Below are 21224 nucleotides of genomic sequence, written 5' to 3' on the forward strand. Positions count from 1 at the left end.
TCAAAAACGGTCACCAGAAATCATAAAACTTATGTTAAAATTACCAGAATATAAATTCTCATGTTCTAGGCATAAGAACTTCTGGTTTGGGCCTTATGAAGATATTAATTATATTACTTATAAGGTATAAAATAGTGTAAAGAACAAGCATTGAAAATTCAAAGTTGAGAAGATCACACTCTGCAACAACATTACTCAGATTCAATGTATTTAAAAAAACAGTTACCAAGAAATCAGTAAAAGAAGGTATCGGGGGAAAAACTACTGGATAGTGCATAATGAATAGATTGGATGCCTACAAGATACTGTACAAGTTAATATACTATCTTGGAGCCAAGATATGAAATTTTATTTTCAACTGGTCTTTCAGCTGACTTTTAAAGGTAAGAAACAATTAGTTAAATAAAAAAATTCTTCTCTCTCATATGACCATTCAGGAAAGTGTGCAGGTTAGCTACATGCTGTAGGTAGCTCAGGAAAATTTGGAAAGCATCTGACTAATGATAATGCAATGATCTTTTTGGACACTACAAGTAGCATTTTTAAATGCCCTCAGGCAAAGGAATACAAATGCCAGAAGGCAGCATAAGTGAATTATGGGTTCCCTAAGCAGTTTGAGGGAAAGGGTTTTCTTCTTTTAGAGCATTATTCTATACTCTATTAAAGACAAAACCATACAGTTTGGGAAGCCTTCATTTGAGCAGAAGGGACTTAATCACAGAGTCTGAAAGACCACTGAAACCATTAGAGCACACAAGAGGAGTCATAAAGTAATTAAACTGGATAATAAAAAGCAGGATAACAAGAAAACATTAGAGTGTTTTTTCACATAATATCCAGATGTTGAGAACATATTTTGATTAGACAAGAAGGGATATGGAGAGAAGAAAGTTACATAACATCTTACAAAAAAATGCAAAATTTTGGGCTATTATGAGGAATTGCAGTGATTTATTTTTCAGCACAAATCCCATATACTTGATATTACCATCCTATTACTATCCTAGAGGGAGTATGACTGAATGAAATATGAGTGAAAAAGTTAAAATCAGTTATTACAAACTACTTAGAATTTAGCAGTCCATCTATACCAAAATGACAATTCTGTGTTTCTGAATCACTAAATTTGGCAGACTATGATCATGAATATTTATTAATGAAAAAACATGAAATAGAATATTAACCGATGATGACAATAGGCAATTTGGGTATATCAGATAATGTAAAGTCTAGCTGCTTATGTTCCTTTGTATAATACATGTGGGGAAAAAAAAGTTTGGTTTACACCATGGAAATGTCTATCTGAAAAACATATGCTGAAGAATATTAATATACCTTTAGAAGTTCTAAATAGTATAACCACAAAAGAACAGTAAGAATATTTCATTGAAGGGAGGGTTTTCTATACGACCTCATCTTGGCACACAAGAAAAAAAGTTATTATGGAATTCAAATTTAAGCTGTTTAAATGAAAATACTGATGACATTTACTGTTCATGAAAAAAGAAAAAACAACCCCCCAAAAAACCCCAGAAGACCAAAATATTAATATATATTTTGTATTTAAAAACATCAAATTTCAAAAAGAAGAAATTGTTTATGAACTATGTTAACCAACCACAGAATTACTGCATTGCAAATAAAAGACATTTTAATTGTAGTGTTCTATTACAAGCAACACAGTGGACATTTCATTAATAATGGAGAAAAGGCAGAAGTGTCCCAAACATATTTTATTTTATAACTGAGAAAAAGCCAATCATGTAATGATGGCATACCTGGCTTCCTAACATGACTAAGGAGAATGTTAATAAACAAATCTGTTAAGCCAGACATTTTTAAGTCATCGTGTCTGGGCAACTCACATACAATAGTTTTTAAAACTCACTCTGTGGACTACTTGATGTTGGTTTTCAGTGAGTCTGGTACATATAGTTTATAGAAGTTTCATAAATATTTAAGAAAATTAATGTTATTTCCGTTATAATGTTTAAAAGAAGTAACCATAAGCCTATTAATCAATCTCAGACAAAACAAAGACTTCCACTATGAAGTAATTAAGTGGTCAAGATAAAGAATTATATTTATGTATACATTTTAGAAAAACATCCTATCCCATTAGCTTTTCCATTAAATGTCATGTTTGAATGATAAAGCTATAAATACTGATGTAATTTACTCAGCATTGCCATGGCACTCATTAAAGGGACCAAGAACCATTAAGTCTTGAAATGAACCTGGCATGTCTTACCTGGGAGTCTTGTCAGGGATGTGTTCTTGACCTTAAGTTATTTAATATTTCTATAAATATTCTGGAGGGAAAGTAAAATCCACGCTAATAAAGTTAACCAATTATACTAGAGGATGTAAGGCTTGATAACGCAGAGAACAAGCTAGTGACAAGCAGTGCTTGGGATCACGTGTAAAGCAGGATGGCAACAAACTATATGCATTTGTTTATAGGTAACTATAAACTTAAGACTGCATTTTTTTTCTATTAAAGACGCATTCTTGCTCATTCAAGTTTTTCCTCTCAGAAGGAGACAGGAGGAGAAAAGATGCAAGAGGTCAAAGTATTCCAGCCAGCCAGCCAGACAAAATAGGAAGCACTTTTATTTAAAGCAATATAACTGTTATCAGCTATGATATTAATTTGCAATAGCTCCTCAACATTCAGAGAGTATGACTACTTTTGGGCTAAGCCTGCCACTCGTTCACACAGGAAAAACTGAGGTACTCCCCATCTGTGGCCCCTCCCAATCAGAGTGGAATAGAAAACAGAATTAATTTAGGGTCAATTTTCTATGCAGTGTTAAGTACCACTCACAGACAGTGATAGACTGGGAACACAAGGTGATTTAAATTATCCTGTTTACTTTGAATTCAGAGTTGTAGGGAAGCAAGCACACAGTTTCTATGAATGTCAGCTAGATGACAGGAACTGATGACACTTGAGACTAGTACTGTCCTTGCATTTCTCCTCTGCTCCAGTGTCTTTTGCCTAACTTGTTTGACTTCTCATCAGTGGAGGAGAGAGGAGAAGCATATTTTCACACTTGCGTGCAATAATATTCATTAGAGTTGATCGTGGATGTTACAACAAATACATATTTGTCACAAGGTTACCTTTTGCTATTAATATTGTAACAACTCAAAAGCCTTTTCTGAAGTATCACTTTAACGGGTACCCTATCAAAATGTACATGCTCTGTGAAAACTGAACTGATTACGGTATCTAGAAAAAAGCAAAAGAAATTGTTGTCTTCAGTATAATACAAATGTGATACAGTCCATTCAATTACATATTATTGACAAATCACCAAGCAGATTAAGTATTCAGAACTATTTTCATTAAATTCATTCTGATACCTGTTTGAAGGCATTTGAAGTGTATGAAGAAATGTTACTGCACAGAAAAGTAGTGAATATGCACATATACATAAAATACAATTCTCCTAGGAAATTTTACAGAATTCAGCTTCCATTATATATAAAATAACTTTAATGTAAGTAAAACGACACAAAATGCTTTAAAGCTGTATAAAATACACTAGCTTTGTAAGAAATATTGTAGAATTTGGATGCGTATTCAAAGTTTTCGCCAATAGATGGCAGAAATGCACAATACTTAACCAACAAAATCATTGCAAATGATTGCAAATTTAAGGTGCTAAGAAAAGGATAGTTTTGAGACCTGTGGATGCATCAAAAGACAGTAAACGATTATAAAGTTTTGGAACTCGTAATTCGTCTCTCACACTGGTATCCCTACAATTTAGTTATCAGAGCACTTCTTTGCGTCAGCATAACAAAGGTATTGCTCTAAGTTCCTTTAAAAGATATATGTTTTCCAAAAGGAATAAAGTGTTCTGCAGATACAAATATGGTTTCAGGCTGAGCTGTTCTATAGATGTTATGTCAAAAAAGTCTTATGTCAAAAAGTCTATAGTCTAAAGTATATAAAAACAAATGCTGTTTGCACATCACAGATTTTTAACTAAAGCTTCATCTTGAAGCACGCTTGCTGGATGGCCAGGAGGCATTCACACCATCAGCTTAACTATCTTAATAAGACCCACTGCTTTTTCTCCAAAGCCATCTATCTCTTTCCACAGAGGGAAACCAATTTCCTTCTCTGACTCGCAAAAACAGCTGAATGTCTACCAGAGATGTTGGAAACAGTCTTCTCAGACCAGGAATTGATACTGAGACCACAAGCCTCATCCAAAATTACCTGAGATGTCTGTAACAGGACCTGGAAAGAATTTGAGCAAGGACTGGAGAAAAGGATCCCCTCTTTTCCATAACTATGCTAATCACCACACAAAGAGATTTGTTCACTATGCTGTGCATGAGTCTACATTTGCACCTGTTGTCTGTCGTCTTTTCTCCACTGTAAATCTTGAATTATTTTCTTTAAAAAATAGCACGGCTTCAGCAGCAGCCTAGACTAAAGGGGATTTCAGGGAAGAAGGATGATGAAAAAAATCTTCCTGGTAATAGAATCTATTAGGAATCAAACAGTTTCTATCGCTTGAAATTCTGTACTGTAGAATAGATGAAGCACTGAAAGCACATGGTCAGGAAAAGGAAATGGATTGTTTAATAGATCTTTTCTATCTTTAATTTCTGTGATTCAATAATATAAGACACTATCAAATCCATATATTAGGCTTTATTTAAATCACTGTAGTTCTAAGGCTGATTGTTCCTCATTCGCATGTCCTTGTAAATGTGAAGCCAAGATCATTTTTTACGTGTTTAATCTTCCTCTAACAATACCATCCTGTCAAGACAATTTATTCCAATACAGTCTGCTCATAAAATCAATATTTCCTTTTTCATAAGCATACAAGTACATGATAAAAGGCATTTCAGCTATTTGAAGTGCCTGTGCTATCATAGAAGATAGAATAACAGTTTTAAGTGGTGTGTAGAGTGTTTGTAAATCATTACTGAATACAACTGAAAGATGTTCATTTGTTTCAGGGCTCTCCGACTTGGCAGACTGCAAGCTATCCAAAGAAACGAAGAGCTGAATCTGGAACTTAGCTACGATACTCAGTACATGATGACTTTGTGTTAAAAAAAATGAATTTTACCACAATGTTATTTCTCCTATTGCAAATTTTTTGTTTTCATCCAACAACCTTTTTAGCCTACTTTCACTTAGACTGTAAAGACAGTATCTAAACTCAGCAATGCACTGAAATAATTTGGTTGAAATTAACTATCAAAATTACCTGTAAAATCTCAAAAGCCAGAAACTCCACCATTTCTGTCATCATTCTTCCCTTGGGAAGATTCTCTCCACTCCCCAGAAGCCTGCACTCCATGTGGAGAATTACCTTCTATCACTGTCAGAAAGTTTCTTGTACAGTGTTATGCAAGAAATATTTATGATTTTATAAAGTATAGCTTTAGTTTATGTGTAAGTATCTACATAAATGCTACTGTTTGCAAAACAGCGTTGGAAAAATGTCAAGGGGATCTAGATGCAAACGAACATCAGAAAACACACTGATGTCTGTATCGGTACAGTTTTAAGTCAGAACATAACAAATTTTTATGCCGACTGTCAAAGCAATGTATATTACTGAATTAGATTCATTACAATTTTCTTCCCTTTCTCTGTTTCCCCCCAATCTTTCAATAATATGTAGATTATTCCATGTGCCAGCTGTATTCTGCTCGTGTACTTTCTTTTCTTATGCTACCCCTATGCTAGCAAAAATGATACCCTAGAAATCCTTTCTAAAGGATTTATCAAATATAAAAAAATTGATATTTTGCAGGTTTAAAGTGCTGTTGTGCCTTCAGCTGTAAATTAGACAGTGAATACCCTACCATTCCTAGAAAACTTTTGATGGAAAAGCATAATCTGATCCATCTTGCATATTGAATTTTGTTTGCATACTGGAATCTAGGTGGAAGATCAGATTTGAAACAACATCCTTTATGAATACTGATTGAAAATTTTGCTCATATACAGCATTTTGAGATACTGTTGTGGTTTAGCCCCAGTCAGCAATTAAGCACCACACAGCCCCTCCCTCACCCTCCCCCACCATGGGATGGGGGAGAGAATCAGAAGAGCACAAGTAAGAAAACTCGTGGGTTGAGATAAGAACAGTTTAATAGTTGGAACAAAAAAAAAAAAAAATAAATTCTAATGAAAAGGAAAACAACAAGAGAGCGAGAGAGGAACAAAACCCAGGAAAAAAACAAGTGATGCAATCGCTCACCACCCACTGACCGATGCCCAGCCCGTCCCTGAGCAGCGATCGCTGCCCCTGGCCAACTCCCCCCAGTTTCTATACTGAGCATGATGTCATATGGTATGGAATAGCCCTTTGGGCAGTTGGGGTCAGCTGTCCTGGCTGTGCTCCCTCCCAGCTTCTTGTGCACCTGGCAGAGCATGGGAAGCTGAAAAGTCCTTGACCAGTGTAAACACCACTTAGCAACAACTAAAGCATCAGTGTGCTATCAACATTATTCTCATACTAAATCCAAAACAGAACTACACCAGCTACTAGGAAGAAAATTAACCCTATCCCAGCTGAAACAAGGACAGATACAAAAATACTTTTTATCAGCAATCGAACACAAAAGAGTAGCAGGGAAAGTGGAAGGCTTCACATACTAAGGGTTACATAATAGATGAATGGTGGCATTTCTGAACTAGCATAAGAAAAGGAAAAAAACCCACTGGCTTTCCCTTACAGTACATTAAAAGTTGAAACATTCAGACCACATGTCCTCTGCTATACTTCACATCTTTCTATGAGCATTTAGTGCTCCAAAGGCAAAGTTTACTTTTATTTAGGATGGTTTGGATTTTTTAAATACTGTTTAAACTGTGTGTTCGTACTTACTTTGTTGTCAGTTAGCTAAACCAGGACAGTTCTTGTGAAATTGGGAATTCAGAGAGCCACATTCTGGTGACTTTCATTCTGTCTAGTACTTAGATGAACTCATCACAGCTGACTTACATGAATCAATAGTGAAATAAACTGGAAAGACCCTGATGCACAGTACATTCCATTTGTATTTGGGCTCCTAAATGATGTTGAAATTTAACGCCTATAAAGGAATCCTGCTTAATCAGTAAGAAATTCTTAAAACATGCAAAGAATTATTGGTATACACTGAAGTCTGAACCTGTTAAATGATTTTTGCATTGCCTAACATCAAGCACTCCCTATTTACTTGCCTCACTAGAAGGCTAACCTCCCTGTGATTCCTATTTCCACAGGGACCCTTGGTGCAGAAACCAGAACTTATGTGTTCTGAATCACCATCCACACAAGGATATGTCTCTCAATTACAAAAATTAGAGAAAAGGAAAACAAAAAGTAGGCACCTAACCTGAAACTGTAAATAATATGGTCTAAACACCCTCCCTTCCCCTCCACTCACACTCCCAGTCCTGCCACTGTATTACCTACAAGTATGCCTGAAGTATTTCAGCTCCACAGGCAGAGTAAATTTTGCCATCTCTTTAAAAGGTGTAAAGGAATAGATAATCTTCATTAATACACTTCAGTGTATTTGCTTAAAAACTCTTTCATCACAGTATCTCAAAGTAATAATTTGCTGATCTAAATTACAGCTATGTCAGGGACCCCAATAATTCACATTTTTGAACTAATGAATTATTTCACGAAGGATTATTTTCCTTAAAGAGAAAACCCCTTTAGAATAAACGCAGTGGAAGCAGGTGCAAAGCTCAAACATTGTAAATATGTCACTCCTAAGATGACTACATAAAAAAAAAAAATTCTGTGCCTCAGCAGGTGATAAATGTCTCAGGAGGATTCCGTTAGAAAACAGGTAAAGTGGGACTATAAACAAGAAACCAATAAAAAGTGACATTGGTGTAATTAAGAGAGATGGAAATCCTTTCAACCCTATGAATAAATATAAGTACTATGCTTAACTCTTCCTGCAAAATGACATAAAGCTTGTAAAAACTATCCAGCAGAAACTGCTAAATGGGAAAACTCTCTCATTATTCCTGTTGGTACTGTTAGTTAGATTGCTGTGTCACCATGAGTCAGTCAATTATGCAGTCACTTTCACAAAGGGTATTAATCTCAAATAATTGTCTCTCTGCTTCATTTCCCAAATTTTGCACTTTTGCTATTTTCTCATTCCATATTCCTTTTGTATGGATCCTGTGATTCTAGTTTTTGTTCTTAGATAGCCTTCATCTCCAATGATTTCAGTCTCAAAGTTCTGGGAAACTTGCATTCAAGTGTGAAAACACATCCCGTTAATTCACATAATGCAAAGAATCTGGGATTGAGTTATAGCTAGTAAAATCAGTAATTTTCTTTTAAGCACAAGCTTGTTTTTTATTTACATACCTTCTTTATTTGATTTCGTATCAATATGGAACTGTATGACATTTTCTCCTTCAAAAAGCATTACTTCGTTATACGTACGTGACAGAAGCGTGTGATGAAGATAGTAATCATATGAGGATCTGTAGTGATCTTTCCTTGCTGTTTTACTGCTTTCTTCTTTGGCATACTAATAACCACTGATGTATATAGTATGAACTCTAACATGGTTATACGTTTATTAATCTCTTTTCATACAACAGTAATTCATCAATAATTTTTGCATCTTTGCACTTCTGTATCAAGTTGAAAATATTATAATACTATAAAAGATCCTCTGTTTTATTTTCCTTTCCTTGTGAAACATTTTAAGATGACCACTCTCTTCAGTTTTCAGGGACAATGAGTGTCTGAATTTCTGGAGAAACGGATTGTCACATTCTGAGGTTTCATATGTTTGTGAATGTCATGCCTTTAGACAAGTATGCCATTTTTAGGAAGTTTTCACTGAATAAAAAATCCCAAATTTGGACCTTCATTTTACTTAACTAGAAAGAATACGCAATTTGTACAAGAAACTTCATATGCCACATTATGGGTGTTCTTTATTTAATTTCTGTTGTCTGCTCTGCTTAATTTTGTATTCCCTTTTACATGTGGCATATTCTTTTCTAATGCATTCCTAGCAGTCCTACACAAATGTTAAGCCCAGTGTCTAAACAAATCTTCCAAATCTGTTGTTTCAGTGGATTTAAAATTTAGCTATATTGGCTCAAAATGTAAAGAAAATTTGTTGATTTCATTGTTGACAATGGTTCATGGCAATCCAGTTAGGTGAATGAATGGTCTCGATCACCTGTTCAGGTTGTAAGCTGAGGCAATTACATCAAATTCACCATTTTACAGAAACGGTCTCCTGTTAGACAGTACTTCCAAGCTGGAGTTCACCACCACTTAGAGCAGGAGATTATATTAATGAATCAAGAACAAAATGGACTTAGTAAGTGCTTTTTCTGACATAACCCACTTGTCTGCTGAAATGGCAAATTCACTGCAAAAACAATTTTGGAACATTCTTCTGCTTACACAATGCCACAAGATGAAGAAATTCTCCATCAAAATGTGCAAAGTTTAAGTATTTTTATAACAGCTATTAAAAGGAAAAACTTTTTTACTTACCAAGCCAACTCCTGTTTAAATATACTGACACAAACACTGGAGGGACCGTGAAGAAATCTACTACTGAGTTAACTTCTAGCCAAAACCATAGCTTGTCATTGGCTGCTATGAACTGAAAAAAAAAGAGGGGGAGGGATAAAGAATCAAATTATGCTCATGGTGGTTGCAAGTACATGCAATAGTTTCCATTCTAGAATTAAAAAATTCCATTCTAAAACTCCAAAGTTAGCGGAGAAGTAACTGATGTTTTAGGTCAGTCCAGACAAAACAACGTGTCTCACTGGAAAGAAGTCTGTATTGTGCATTGCTTGATAATCACACTGAGATTAAAATGAAAGGTCTAACTAAAAAGACAGATCGTTTATATGATGAATTGTAATATCTGTGCTAAGAACCATTTTCTCCACATTTATTAACAATGTATCAAGTAATATTAGGAAAGTGTAGGTAAGTATAAAATATTTCAAAGTATATCACCTTTGCTCTAGCACACCAAACATGTTGGTAGTAGACTCATCATGTATTTGCTGTTCACAGGTTTCTAAATACATGACAGTTTATAAAGAGTCCCATTATCATCCTATCCAGAGGTAATCACCAGGATGACTCCTACAAGGCATAATTCAGGACTTCAGTCCTTCGAATTGTGCCATGGATGAGGTCATTTCTCTCTCCTGACTATGAAATCAGCCTAGGGAAACTGGCAAACTTAGATGCCAAGGACATCATGATTTGAACTTGCCTATTCATCTATGTACTTAAATAAGGTCAAACTAATATTCATATTCAAGTAATAATTACAACATATGCTTTATATAAATATGAAATCTAAATATACAAATAAATATAAAATTTTAGTGCATCATGAACATATTTAACGGAGCGGTTTTACTCATGTAAGTCTTAAAACTTGGACTAACATATTTCAAAACAGTGCTTGTATTTTTTTAATTACAGACAATATCCATTGTCTTTCTTCCAAAGCAAATACTGACATTCTCTATTTCATCTACTTAATCTCCTTACTTAAGAACTACTTTAAAACTGTAACAGAAAATGTTTATGGTGCATACCAACTCTGCTTGAATCCCAGATAAAATATTGGAAAGGGACTCTGCTGATGTCAAGAATGTTGAAATCATACTTAAAAAGAAGACAGACAACATGAGCAGCATTTGCCTCAGAAAAGACTCAAACCCAAAAATAAATTGACACTTTGTTAGTCTGTATTACTCAATATCAATGCTCCAGCATGAAAACTGAACAAAAATATCCAGTTTCAGCAGAAGCTTTCAATTCCCTTCTGTTGAATTTAGAAGTAGTCAGACTATTTGGAACGAAAAGCTTTTTAAGATGTCAGATCAATATTTTCATAACCTGCAACATACCTTCTAACCAGCATTTTACCTTTCCACAGGGCACAACATTTAGGCTTTCAAAAAGGTTCAAGTGTGTTATTCAACAATGAAAACAAAGTTTGTTGACTGTAAAGGCCACTCATACTTTTCTATGGACGTATTTGAACAGTTATTCATTTAGGTAATTAGCAACTAATAAAAGCCCATTTCATTACAGAAGCAATCCTACCACGCTTGAAGAGATATCATGTTCTTCTAGAAGCACTAGCATAATTCTGTCACTTCCAAAGGATTACTTCCATACTTGCCATATCTCTGCCAGACCCTATTGCCTGATTATGTGCTAACTCATGCAATTTGGGCTTAGTCTTCATCAGCGGTTTGCAGACCTCACTTCTGAGTTCTCACATAGTTGAATACTAGCCAACAAAGATTTTTAAATGGATACATGTGTGTTTGAACACAAATATCTTCTAGAACTGAAGATATGGTAATATTTATATGATTTTGAGTTGCAACATCATTTCAAGGAGAACAGATGGAGAAGGATGAGATTTTAAAATATTTCTTTAATACTTTAATTTGCCAGTGAGTCCTCACAGGAGGTATTTATCAGAAAAAAACCCCAAACCCTAAAATAGCTAAAGGTATGAGATGCTTATTACATAACTAGCAAATTCATTATCGATCCAATTCTTGCATCCACACAACCAAGTATCACCTTTTCCTCAGGTGGACAGGTAGCTCAGTTCTCCAAGAAGTCCTGCTGAAGTTACACCTATATTAGCATTTTAACTTAGATAGGGAGTACTAACCTGAAGTGAATCCTTATCATCCCCATTTACCATATTTCAGTTTGCATCACAAAGCAGTTTTGGATAACACAAAGATTTGTTTTGGTTGGAACTAAAACTGGAAAAGGTGTTCTAGCAGTGCATTTCACATACTGTAACTGCTAAAGTGTGTTCAGTCAACAGGACCAGAGTGGACTCTACGTTACTCTCTCTCCCTTCCAAAAAACACACAGTGTGGATATGAAAGTATTAGCATCAACTCTCAGTATATTCTCTGTTATTGTGCTCTGCTTCTTGATAATGCAGCCTAAGTTACCGCTTTGAGTAAGTAAGAGTGGCCAATACGTAATTTTAATTCTCTTGGTAAGAACATACAACCTTATAACTAGTACAAAATTTACAAAGCATTCGGATACTTCTAAAAAAAAGGTTCTTGGAAGTTCACAAGTACGGTGCATTGAATCTGTTATGTCAAAAAGTTAACCTATATTGCAGGCCTGGTGGACGTCTACAAAAGCCCCCTAAATCCTTAAGAACTAGGGGCTATTACACTATATGCTTTTAAAATACAGCTTAGAACACATACATAGTAGTGTAAATACTGAAGGAATTTATCTATTTAGCTAAAGGTTAGATACTGCATCTAGACTGGGTAATGAAGTAACCTAGATTTGCAACAAAATTCCTTATTGGATCATCAGAAAAAGTTGGTTAAGTTGGTCAGAAGTTAAATAGGAGGAACTCAACTATCATTGTGACATAGGAGCTCTTGTGATTCAGGAACAAAATGGACAAAGGAAGATCACGAGGTAATACTTGTATCAAAATTAAAGACCAATGTGGCAGGCTTTCTGCTCACATGAGGTCTTCCTTATAGCTCTGTTATGTTTGAGGCCTTTTTTCCCTGATTTGCCAATTAACAATAAGCAAAGTTAGTTTTCAAAGTGTATTTAAAAAAAAAAAAAAAAACCAAACCAAAAACCAAAAAAAAAACCAAACCCAAACAAAAAAAACCCCAACAGCTTGAATTGCAAGCATTACTGGCTCAAACTTTTAAAAGTGCCTACCTGTTTCAGATGTCCCAAATTTAGATCCTGAAACAGCATTACTGGATTTTCAGAAAGTGATAAATATATTCTAAGGATATACATTTCAGCATGTTGACTAGTATTTCCAGCTTCTGCAAAGCATTCATTAGCAGTCTGGGAAAGTAGATGTGCATAAAACTGAATACAGCAGCTCTACCAGCTGTTATCCCAACCTTCGACTGCCAAAGACATATCTAGCAGCACAGGAATAGATCAAGTATTCACTAGTCTTGCTGAGGTAGTTATCACTCCATTGAGAACACTGAAACTAGATTCAACGTCACTGACCTGCACTGAACTGTAACAGTTTTCACTTTCTACCACATGAGAACATTCTGGAACAGATGGCTTAGCTTATAAACTATCGGTCTCCTTAGTGATCTTAGATGCTTATTATTATTACCTAAATGTTCCTAATCAAATGCTTTGCTCATGCATTTTAGATATTAGTTTAATTTTTCCAGCCATTGTAAAGTCAGGCTGTATTCAAAGACTCTCTCTATCCAATAGCTATATTCCCTCCCTGACTCATGCTATCAAAGACACACTACTTACACGCAAGCCGAAGTAGAGTAGGAAGAACACATTGAAAGCCATGTCGATCTGTAATGTGAAATCTGTGTAGAAATGGTGGCAGGATTCTATTGGGCTATTTGAAAGAAAAAGAAATCGGAGTAAATTGTCAGTATATGAGTGAGTACTCTGGTGAGATTTTTATGCATTTCATTAAAGACCTTGATTCAGAAATCACATTTCTGTTTTCCAGTTGTTTACAAGATACAAGCAAGCATATCAAGTGAATTATTTCATTCATCCAGTTAGTCATTCATACAGTCTTTATATTCACCTGTTCAGGTAATATCTGAGAATTAACATGCAGATACCTTTAGGGAAGGACAAGCAGGAGAATACCTCAGGATTCCTTAACCCCACATTAACCCTTAAAGAACTGACTTCTTTCTATAGGAGACATACCTATGACACTTTAGGAACAAACCTAACAAGCACACAGCTACAGTGAAGCATTACATGTTCTTAATTCATGTCATAACATAAAACCTTAAAAAAAAAGTAGTTGCTTAGGAATACATTACCCATTAGCAACCTGGGGTACTTAGTCTTGTAGAATCCCTTGTTTATAAGAAGGTTTTGCGTTTTTTTTTTTTTCCTTTTTCTCACTTCTTTTTCGTGTATGGCTATTTAATGTACTTTATGTACAATACTATGAGCTGAGTATAAAAGCAGCATAGCCCACTGGTAAAATTAAATAACAAAATAAATTGAGGAATTTGAAGCAGTACTCTAAGGGTTAATTTCTGCATGCAGGTTAATTAAAATACCTTTGTGTGTGTCAGGCAGCCATTGCAAATTCTAGCTTACTATATTATGCTTTATTTAACAGTGGGACAGGTCCAAAGCATACTCTATACAAACTGGTACTTTATAGATATACTTTTATCTAAGGAAGGGTATAACTTCCACAACTATGATTAGTGATTTATTTGTGAGGTTTCTAAAATAGGTTGGTGAAGCCACAGAACAATGTTGAAGCCACAGACCAAAGTGAAAGTCGTGTCCCAATATATGCTGATGTATATACTATATATACATAATGTCCCACCATATACACATATATATACACACATATATTGCAAATGATCATTTATTCATCACAACTGTAATAAAGTGGAAAACTAGAACGTAGCTCATTTGATCATTTGGAACCCTAGAAAACATCCTTTTAGGAAAGAAGAAATTCTTTGGCTTCCCTGGTCAAATAAATCACTGAATGTGAATGTAATACCAGTTAGTATAGCGGTAGCTCTGCAAATATAATGCTAGACTGTTCAACAAGCAAGATTCTGTGTGTTATGAATGTCAGTTACCTAATTTAAGGCATAAAGGGAATTACCTGGGCTACCAGGTCATTACACATGCAGCCAAATTTTCCATTCCTTGTATACATTACAGGTCAAACAAGTTAAGTACAGCATGCCCTCTCCTGTCTTTAGATGCATGAATGTATACAGCAAAATTCTCCTTGATGTACAATAGCTTTATATTTTAAGAAGTTTCCGTGCTATAGGAAATCATATTAAAATGGGTTTTTAAAACTTATTTGCAAAAACATTGAAGTTATGAAGCATTTCTGTTATAGTTCAAATAAAATTGATTTACAAAAGCAGGCAGAAGGGAAGAGAAGCCAAATGTTAACATATAGGACGGAAGACAGCACCTCATACTTTACAAATACAGCTTTAGCTACAAAAAGAGTGGATGTAATCTGAGAACCCAACAGGATCATTTTCTGTATGGCATTATTGAGAGCAAAGGATTTTGTCAAAATAAGGTAGGCTACACACTGAGTCACTACGCACCCTATCAACAGAAATCACAGGAAGTACAGCAGAAGCAAAATGAAAAACCCTGCACCAACACAGAGGCTTGGACCCTTAATTCCGGGTTAGGTTCCTGTAAAAGCTGCAGAAATTCACTGAAGCTAGTGGAATTGCACAGGTTTATAACTAGGATAGAGAGCTTAATTATCTTCCTTTCCACAGTTATTTGGTACTTGTCATGATTGTTAGATAAGGTCAGCTAAGGTTGCAGCTAACGGCTGTACTTTACAAAAAACTAAAAGATCTGACAAATTAGCTAATGCATAATACATCTTCATCTCGCTTGCAAAATAGCACAATGGACCACAATCCTGAGTTGGGACTTTTGTTTACCTAATACCAGAGCTACTTTTTCTGCTAGTCATATCCCTAAAGCATCCTTCATTTCAGAGATCATCTCTCTCTCAATTTCTAAGTTATCAATTTCAAAGACAAACACAATGTCCTTTCCTTTTAATTTTAAATGATGATTTTGTCAGAAAGGCATGTCACTAAGGCTAAAGAAATGATTATTTATACTCACAGGATGGACTATACAAGATTTTCAATTTTCCAAATTAAATTTTGGTGATATTATTCAGTTTGGAATTTTTGTTTTCATCAGTAGCTCATGTTTGAGCCGAGAGGAAAATATGGCCACTAATCTTTATCATTGCACCATTCAGCCTGCTGCAGAAAGGAAGCCAATTTGAAACTCCTCTTTACATCAAGATTCCCAAAACCAGAAGTGCTATAGTTCTTAGAGTTCCAGAAAATAGTGTGCTGGGGTCTTCAGGACTAATAATATATTCCCTGTCTTAAACTAAAATCAGATGGCTTGTCTTATCGGAGTTCACCCCTTTAGGTCAGCAAAGGTTTCACTTCTGAAGGAGGCAACAGACTGTTAAAAATGCTTTTATTACTCTTCCATGCAAGTGTGCTTCATTGTAAGCGTGGTTTCACACATTTATACTGCTAAAAACCAAGAGAAACTACATTAAAATCAATGGAATAACATTATACTAACAATGATAGGAAAAATTTAATATAACTAGATAAAAATTACAGTAATGTAACTCTAAATGCAACATTTATGTGCGCTTTGAAAGAGCGTGTTTAATTTGCTACACAAAAATTGAAAAAAACCTGCTGTAGCCATGACTTCTTGTGTTTTGAAAAGAAAAACTCATAGCACCAATTTTATTTTACTTAATGCAGGGCTACCCTGCTGATTATCTATCAAGGACTATAATTCCCCTTTGCCCTGCCACCATCTTTTTATGTAATAAACTAAATGCTACAAGCAACACCTGGGCTACACAAGCAAGATTTGAGAGACTGACAGTTTTCTTCAGGTCAACATTTATATCAAGTTATCATCTGCTGCAACTGTGTGCTCTGTGCTACAATTTAATATAAAAATTGCACCTAGAGAAATAACAGTGGGCTTAGTTTGCCTAATCTGCAGTAAAGACAGAACCTTATTTGATCTTTCAGGCATGGACTACACTGTGTTAATTCTCTTCCTTCCTCGTCTGCTCTTTAAACACTGCTATTCATTTCAGTTTCACCTTACCTCTGTTTACTTGTTCTGTTTATTATCACAGCATTTTTATAGCAATACTAGTAGTTATAAAGCCCCATTATACAGGTATCATAGGCATAAACTAGTTCAGTGAGCAAGAGTGACTACAAAAGAAATAACAAAAATACTCCAGTTTAACTTTACACAGATGGGGCAAAATTTTGACAAGGTGTTCCCAGCATCCTTAAACCTTTTTCACAATCGACACTGAAGCCAACACTTTACATGACACTTTTACCGCAGCTGAACAAACCCTTCGTTGCTTCAGTTCAAAAGAATTTCCTGCTGTTTAAATAACTACTTTTGTCATAAGTTTATTTCATGTATTTATTTATTATTCACACTTATTTCTGGTTCATTTGAAATGCTTCTAATGCATTTGAAATAGTTCTACTAGGATTATTCTTTGAATAGTCATAGAATGAGTGGGAGAGGGCAAGAAATAGTAGGTATTTTAATGTTTTCTGAAATCATTTGTTTCTGCGAGTATATTAATATGAAACTTCCTACAGAAGAAACCTTCATAGAATATTTCCAGGATTCTGCAATTGCAACAGAGTTGAAAACACCTTGAGTGTTTTTTCCTGTATCATTTCACCTCTTCATAGGACCTGTAAAGCCCATTTCCAACTTCAGATCAAAGCCTAGGCACGACATATCAATCTATGTCACAGTGCAATCACTGCCATTATGACCACACAGAAGTAAGGGGAAGAAATTCTACGTTCATTCAGACTTTAGGCCAGCTTTTCAATCATAGTGACATCTATCTGGATGCTTTTACATAAAATGTTCTCCACAATAATGGGAAAGGTTGTGCACACCCAATTCAGTACTTGAAATAACTATCCAATATGCAATTTACAGTTCTCTATTCTTTCTGTGTAAGGAAGTGGACTCTTGTATTTTTGGCACATGTCATGTCAGTTTGCTCCTAATGTTTTTTGCCTTTTTTTTTTTCTTTTTAATGACAAGGCCTGCAAAGACTAAGATGGATGCCAGTTTTTACATTTACACACCAAAATGCAAAAGGTTAATTTTAAGACATATTAATCTAGTTACATTTTTCCAAGTGTTTTGAAGATAAGAAGTTCTATGTAAAACATTCATAAACCACCACAAAAGAAAACTACTTTATTGTAACTTCAGGAATGTACTGATGTTAATATTGTACCACAGCTGCTACATCTTTGGAACTTTAAGAAGTTATTGAAACTTCTAGAAATTCAGAGAATTGTCCTAATTAACAATTTTAATTTTTGGAAGCAAAGTTGTCTTCTGTATGGTGGAGGAAAAACTAAATCCACTACTGAAATTAGATAAAATATATTTCAATTCTTAATCGTAAGTAAATAAAATGTAAAACTGAAAAAGTTGGAACTAAAAAAAATTGTTACAAACTTAAAGTGTCTGAGAAAGAAATACAACCACTTGATAGTATGAAAAATTAGGTAGCTTTTCATTTTCTTTGCTCATGACAGTTTTTAGATTGCACAGTAGTACATTATATTAAAAAACCTGTAAAATGTGCAGTTTGTATCAGAAGGAATGTGCATTGATAACAGTGAATTTAAAAATAAAATTATAATTATGTACAGGTAGAGGCTGCTAAAATTTAATCAACACAAATGAATAAATAATTGAGAGAAACCACTCAATATTTAGAAGCTCTTTAGTATCTCATCATTTGTCAATGACCAGCTGGAGTGCATGGAGCTCTGCCTGGGGATGGATGAGGAGCTGACCAAGAGCTTATGGGTCAGGATTAAAGGGGTGGCAGGGACAGGTGACGTTGTAGCGGGGGTCTGCTACAGGCCACCTCTATAGACAGATAGGAGCAGCCTTACATTCACAAGCCCTGGTCCTCATGGGGGACTTCAACCACCCCGATATCTGTTGGAGGGACAACACAGCAGGGCATAAGCAATCCGGGAGGTGCCTGGAATGCGTTGATGACAACCTCCTTCTCCAAGTGATAGAGGAGCCAAAGAGGAGAGGTACTATGCTAGACCTTGTTCTCACCAACAAGGAGGGGCTGGTGGGGAATGTGAAGCTCAAGGGCAGCCTTGGCTGCAGTGACCATGAAATGTGGAGTTCAGCATCCTTAGGGCACTGAGGAAGGCACACAGCAAGCTCACTACCCTGGACTTCAGGAGAGCAGACTTTGGCGTCTTCAGCAGACTTTGGCGTCTGCATCTGCTTGGTAGAGTACCATGGGACAAAGCCCTGGAGGGAAGAGGGGCCCAAGAAAGCTGGTTAGTATTCAAGGAATTCAAGGATCACCTCCTCCAAGCTCAGGAGCAATGCATCCCAACAAAGAGGAAGCCAGGCAAGAACACCAGGAGGCCTGCATGGATGAACAAGGAGCTCCTGGACAAACTCAAACACAAAAAGGAAGCCTACAGAGGGTGGGAGCAAGAACAGGCAGCCTGAGAGGAGTACAGAGAAATTGTATGAGCAGCCAGGGATCAGGTTAGGAAAGCTAAAGCCTTGATAGAATTAAATCTGGCCAGGAACATCAAGGGCAACAAGAAAAGCTTCTATAGGTATGTCGGTGATAAAAGGAAGACTAGGTAAAATGTGGGCCCTCTCTGGAAGGAAACAGGAGACCTGGTTACCTGCGATATGGAGAAGGCTGAGGTACTCAATGACTTTTTTTGCCTCAGTCTTCACTGGCAAGTGCTCAAGCCACACCACCCAAGTAGCAGAAGGCAAAGGCAGGGACTGGGAGAATGAAGAATTTCTCACTGTAGGAAGACAATCAGGTTCAAGACCATCTAAGGAACCTGAAGGTGCACAAGTCCATGGGACCTGATGAGATGCATCCATAGGTCCTGAGGGAACTGGCAGATGAAATTGATAAGCCACTATCCAATATGTTTGAGAAGTCATGGCAGTCCAGTGAAGTTCCCATGGACTGGAAAAGGGGGAAACACAACCCCCATTTTTACAAAGGGAAAAAGGAAAGACCCGGGGAACTACAGGCCAGTCAGTCTCACCTCTGTGCCCGGTGAGATCATGGAGCAGTTCCTCCCGGAAACTATGCTAAGGCACATGGAAAATAAGGAGGTGATTGGTGACAGCCAACATGGCTTCACTAAGGGCAAATTGTGCCTGACAAATCTGGTGGCCTTCTACGACAGGGTTACAGCACTGGTGGATAAGGGAAGAGCAACTGACATCATCTACCTGACTTGTGCAAAGCATTTGATGCTATCGCGCGCAACATCCTTGTCTCTAAATTGGAGATATACGGGTTTGACGGATGGACCACTCGGTGGATAAAGAATTGGCTGGATGGTTTAACACCTTTGTCGGTGACATGGACAGTGGGATTGAGTGCACCCTAAGCAACTTTGCTGATAACACCAAGCTGTGTGATGCGGTCGACACACTGGAGGAAAGGGATGCCATCCACAGGGACCCTGACAGGCTTGAGAGGTGGGCCCAAACTTCAACAAGGCCAAGTGCAAGGTCCTGCACATGGGTTGGGGGCAATCCCAAGCACAAATACAGGCTTGGCAGAGACTGGATTGACAGCAGCCCTGAGGAGAAGGACTTAGGGGTGTTGGCTGATGAGAAGCTCAACATGACCCAGCAATGTGTGCCTGCAGCCCAGAAAGCCAACCATATACTGGACTGCATCAAAAGAAGCATGATCAGCAGGTCGAGGGAGGTGAGTCTCCCCCTCTACTCCACTCTCATGAGAGCCCACCTGGAGTACTGCATTCAGCTCTGGGGCCCCCAACATAAGAAGGACATGGACCTGTTGGAGCGAGCCCAGAGGAGGGCCACGAAGATGATCAGAGGGCTACAGCACCTCTCCTGTGAAGACAGGCTGAGAGAGTTGGGGTTGTTCAGCCTGGAGAAGAGAAGGTTCTGGGGAGACTTTATAGCAGCCTTCCAGTACCCGAAGGGAGCCTACAAGAAAGCTGGAGAGGGACTTTTTACAAGGATATGTAGCAATAGGACAAGGGGTAATGTCTTTAAACTGAAAGAAGGTAGATTTAGATTAGATAGAGGGAAGAAATTCTTCACTATGAGGGTGGTAAGGCACTGGAACAGGTTGCCCAGAGAAGTTCCAGATGCTCCCTCCCTGGAAGTGTTCAAGGCCAGGTTGGATGGGGCTTTGAGCAACCTGGTCTAGTAGAAGGTGTCCCTGACCATGGGAGGGGGGTTGGAACTAGATGATCTTTAGGGTCCCTTCCAACCCAAACCATTCTATGATTCTACGATTTGAAGACATTCCATTCACTTCTCACTTTCAAATTGTATTTGAATGCAATTAATATATATTAATTTGGGCATGTACATTTTCTTTGTTCATAAAACTGTCTATAGTGGTCTTTTTTTTTTGTTTCAAACTATTTTGTTTTACTGGAAGCTCTTCTGTAATACTGAATCCCCTCAAATTTATTTATAGAACAAACCCAATTTTACGAAGTTTAGAGTAAAAAATAAGTTTGGCACAAATTTGATATTACAGTGTCCATTTAT

At 36.6% G+C, this 21224-nt stretch overlaps 1 protein-coding gene across 9 annotated transcripts in view; it reads right to left on the minus strand.

The window, feature by feature from the left end:
* Nucleotides 1-21224, minus strand: part of KCNMA1 (potassium calcium-activated channel subfamily M alpha 1) — a 532021-nt gene that overhangs the window by 197618 nt on the left and 313179 nt on the right. For all 9 annotated transcript variants that reach the window (XM_075505159.1, XM_075505158.1, XM_075505166.1 and 6 more), the window contains 2 exons: nt 13320-13413; nt 9525-9636 (listed from right to left, as the gene is read on the minus strand). In XM_075505159.1, the coding sequence (XP_075361274.1) occupies nt 9525-9636; nt 13320-13413 (206 nt within the window). The remainder of the gene's footprint in view (nt 1-9524; nt 9637-13319; nt 13414-21224) is intronic.

This window comes from Mycteria americana, chromosome 6 (assembly GCF_035582795.1).
Source record: "Mycteria americana isolate JAX WOST 10 ecotype Jacksonville Zoo and Gardens chromosome 6, USCA_MyAme_1.0, whole genome shotgun sequence".
In the NCBI taxonomy this organism is placed as follows: domain Eukaryota; kingdom Metazoa; phylum Chordata; class Aves; order Ciconiiformes; family Ciconiidae; genus Mycteria; species Mycteria americana.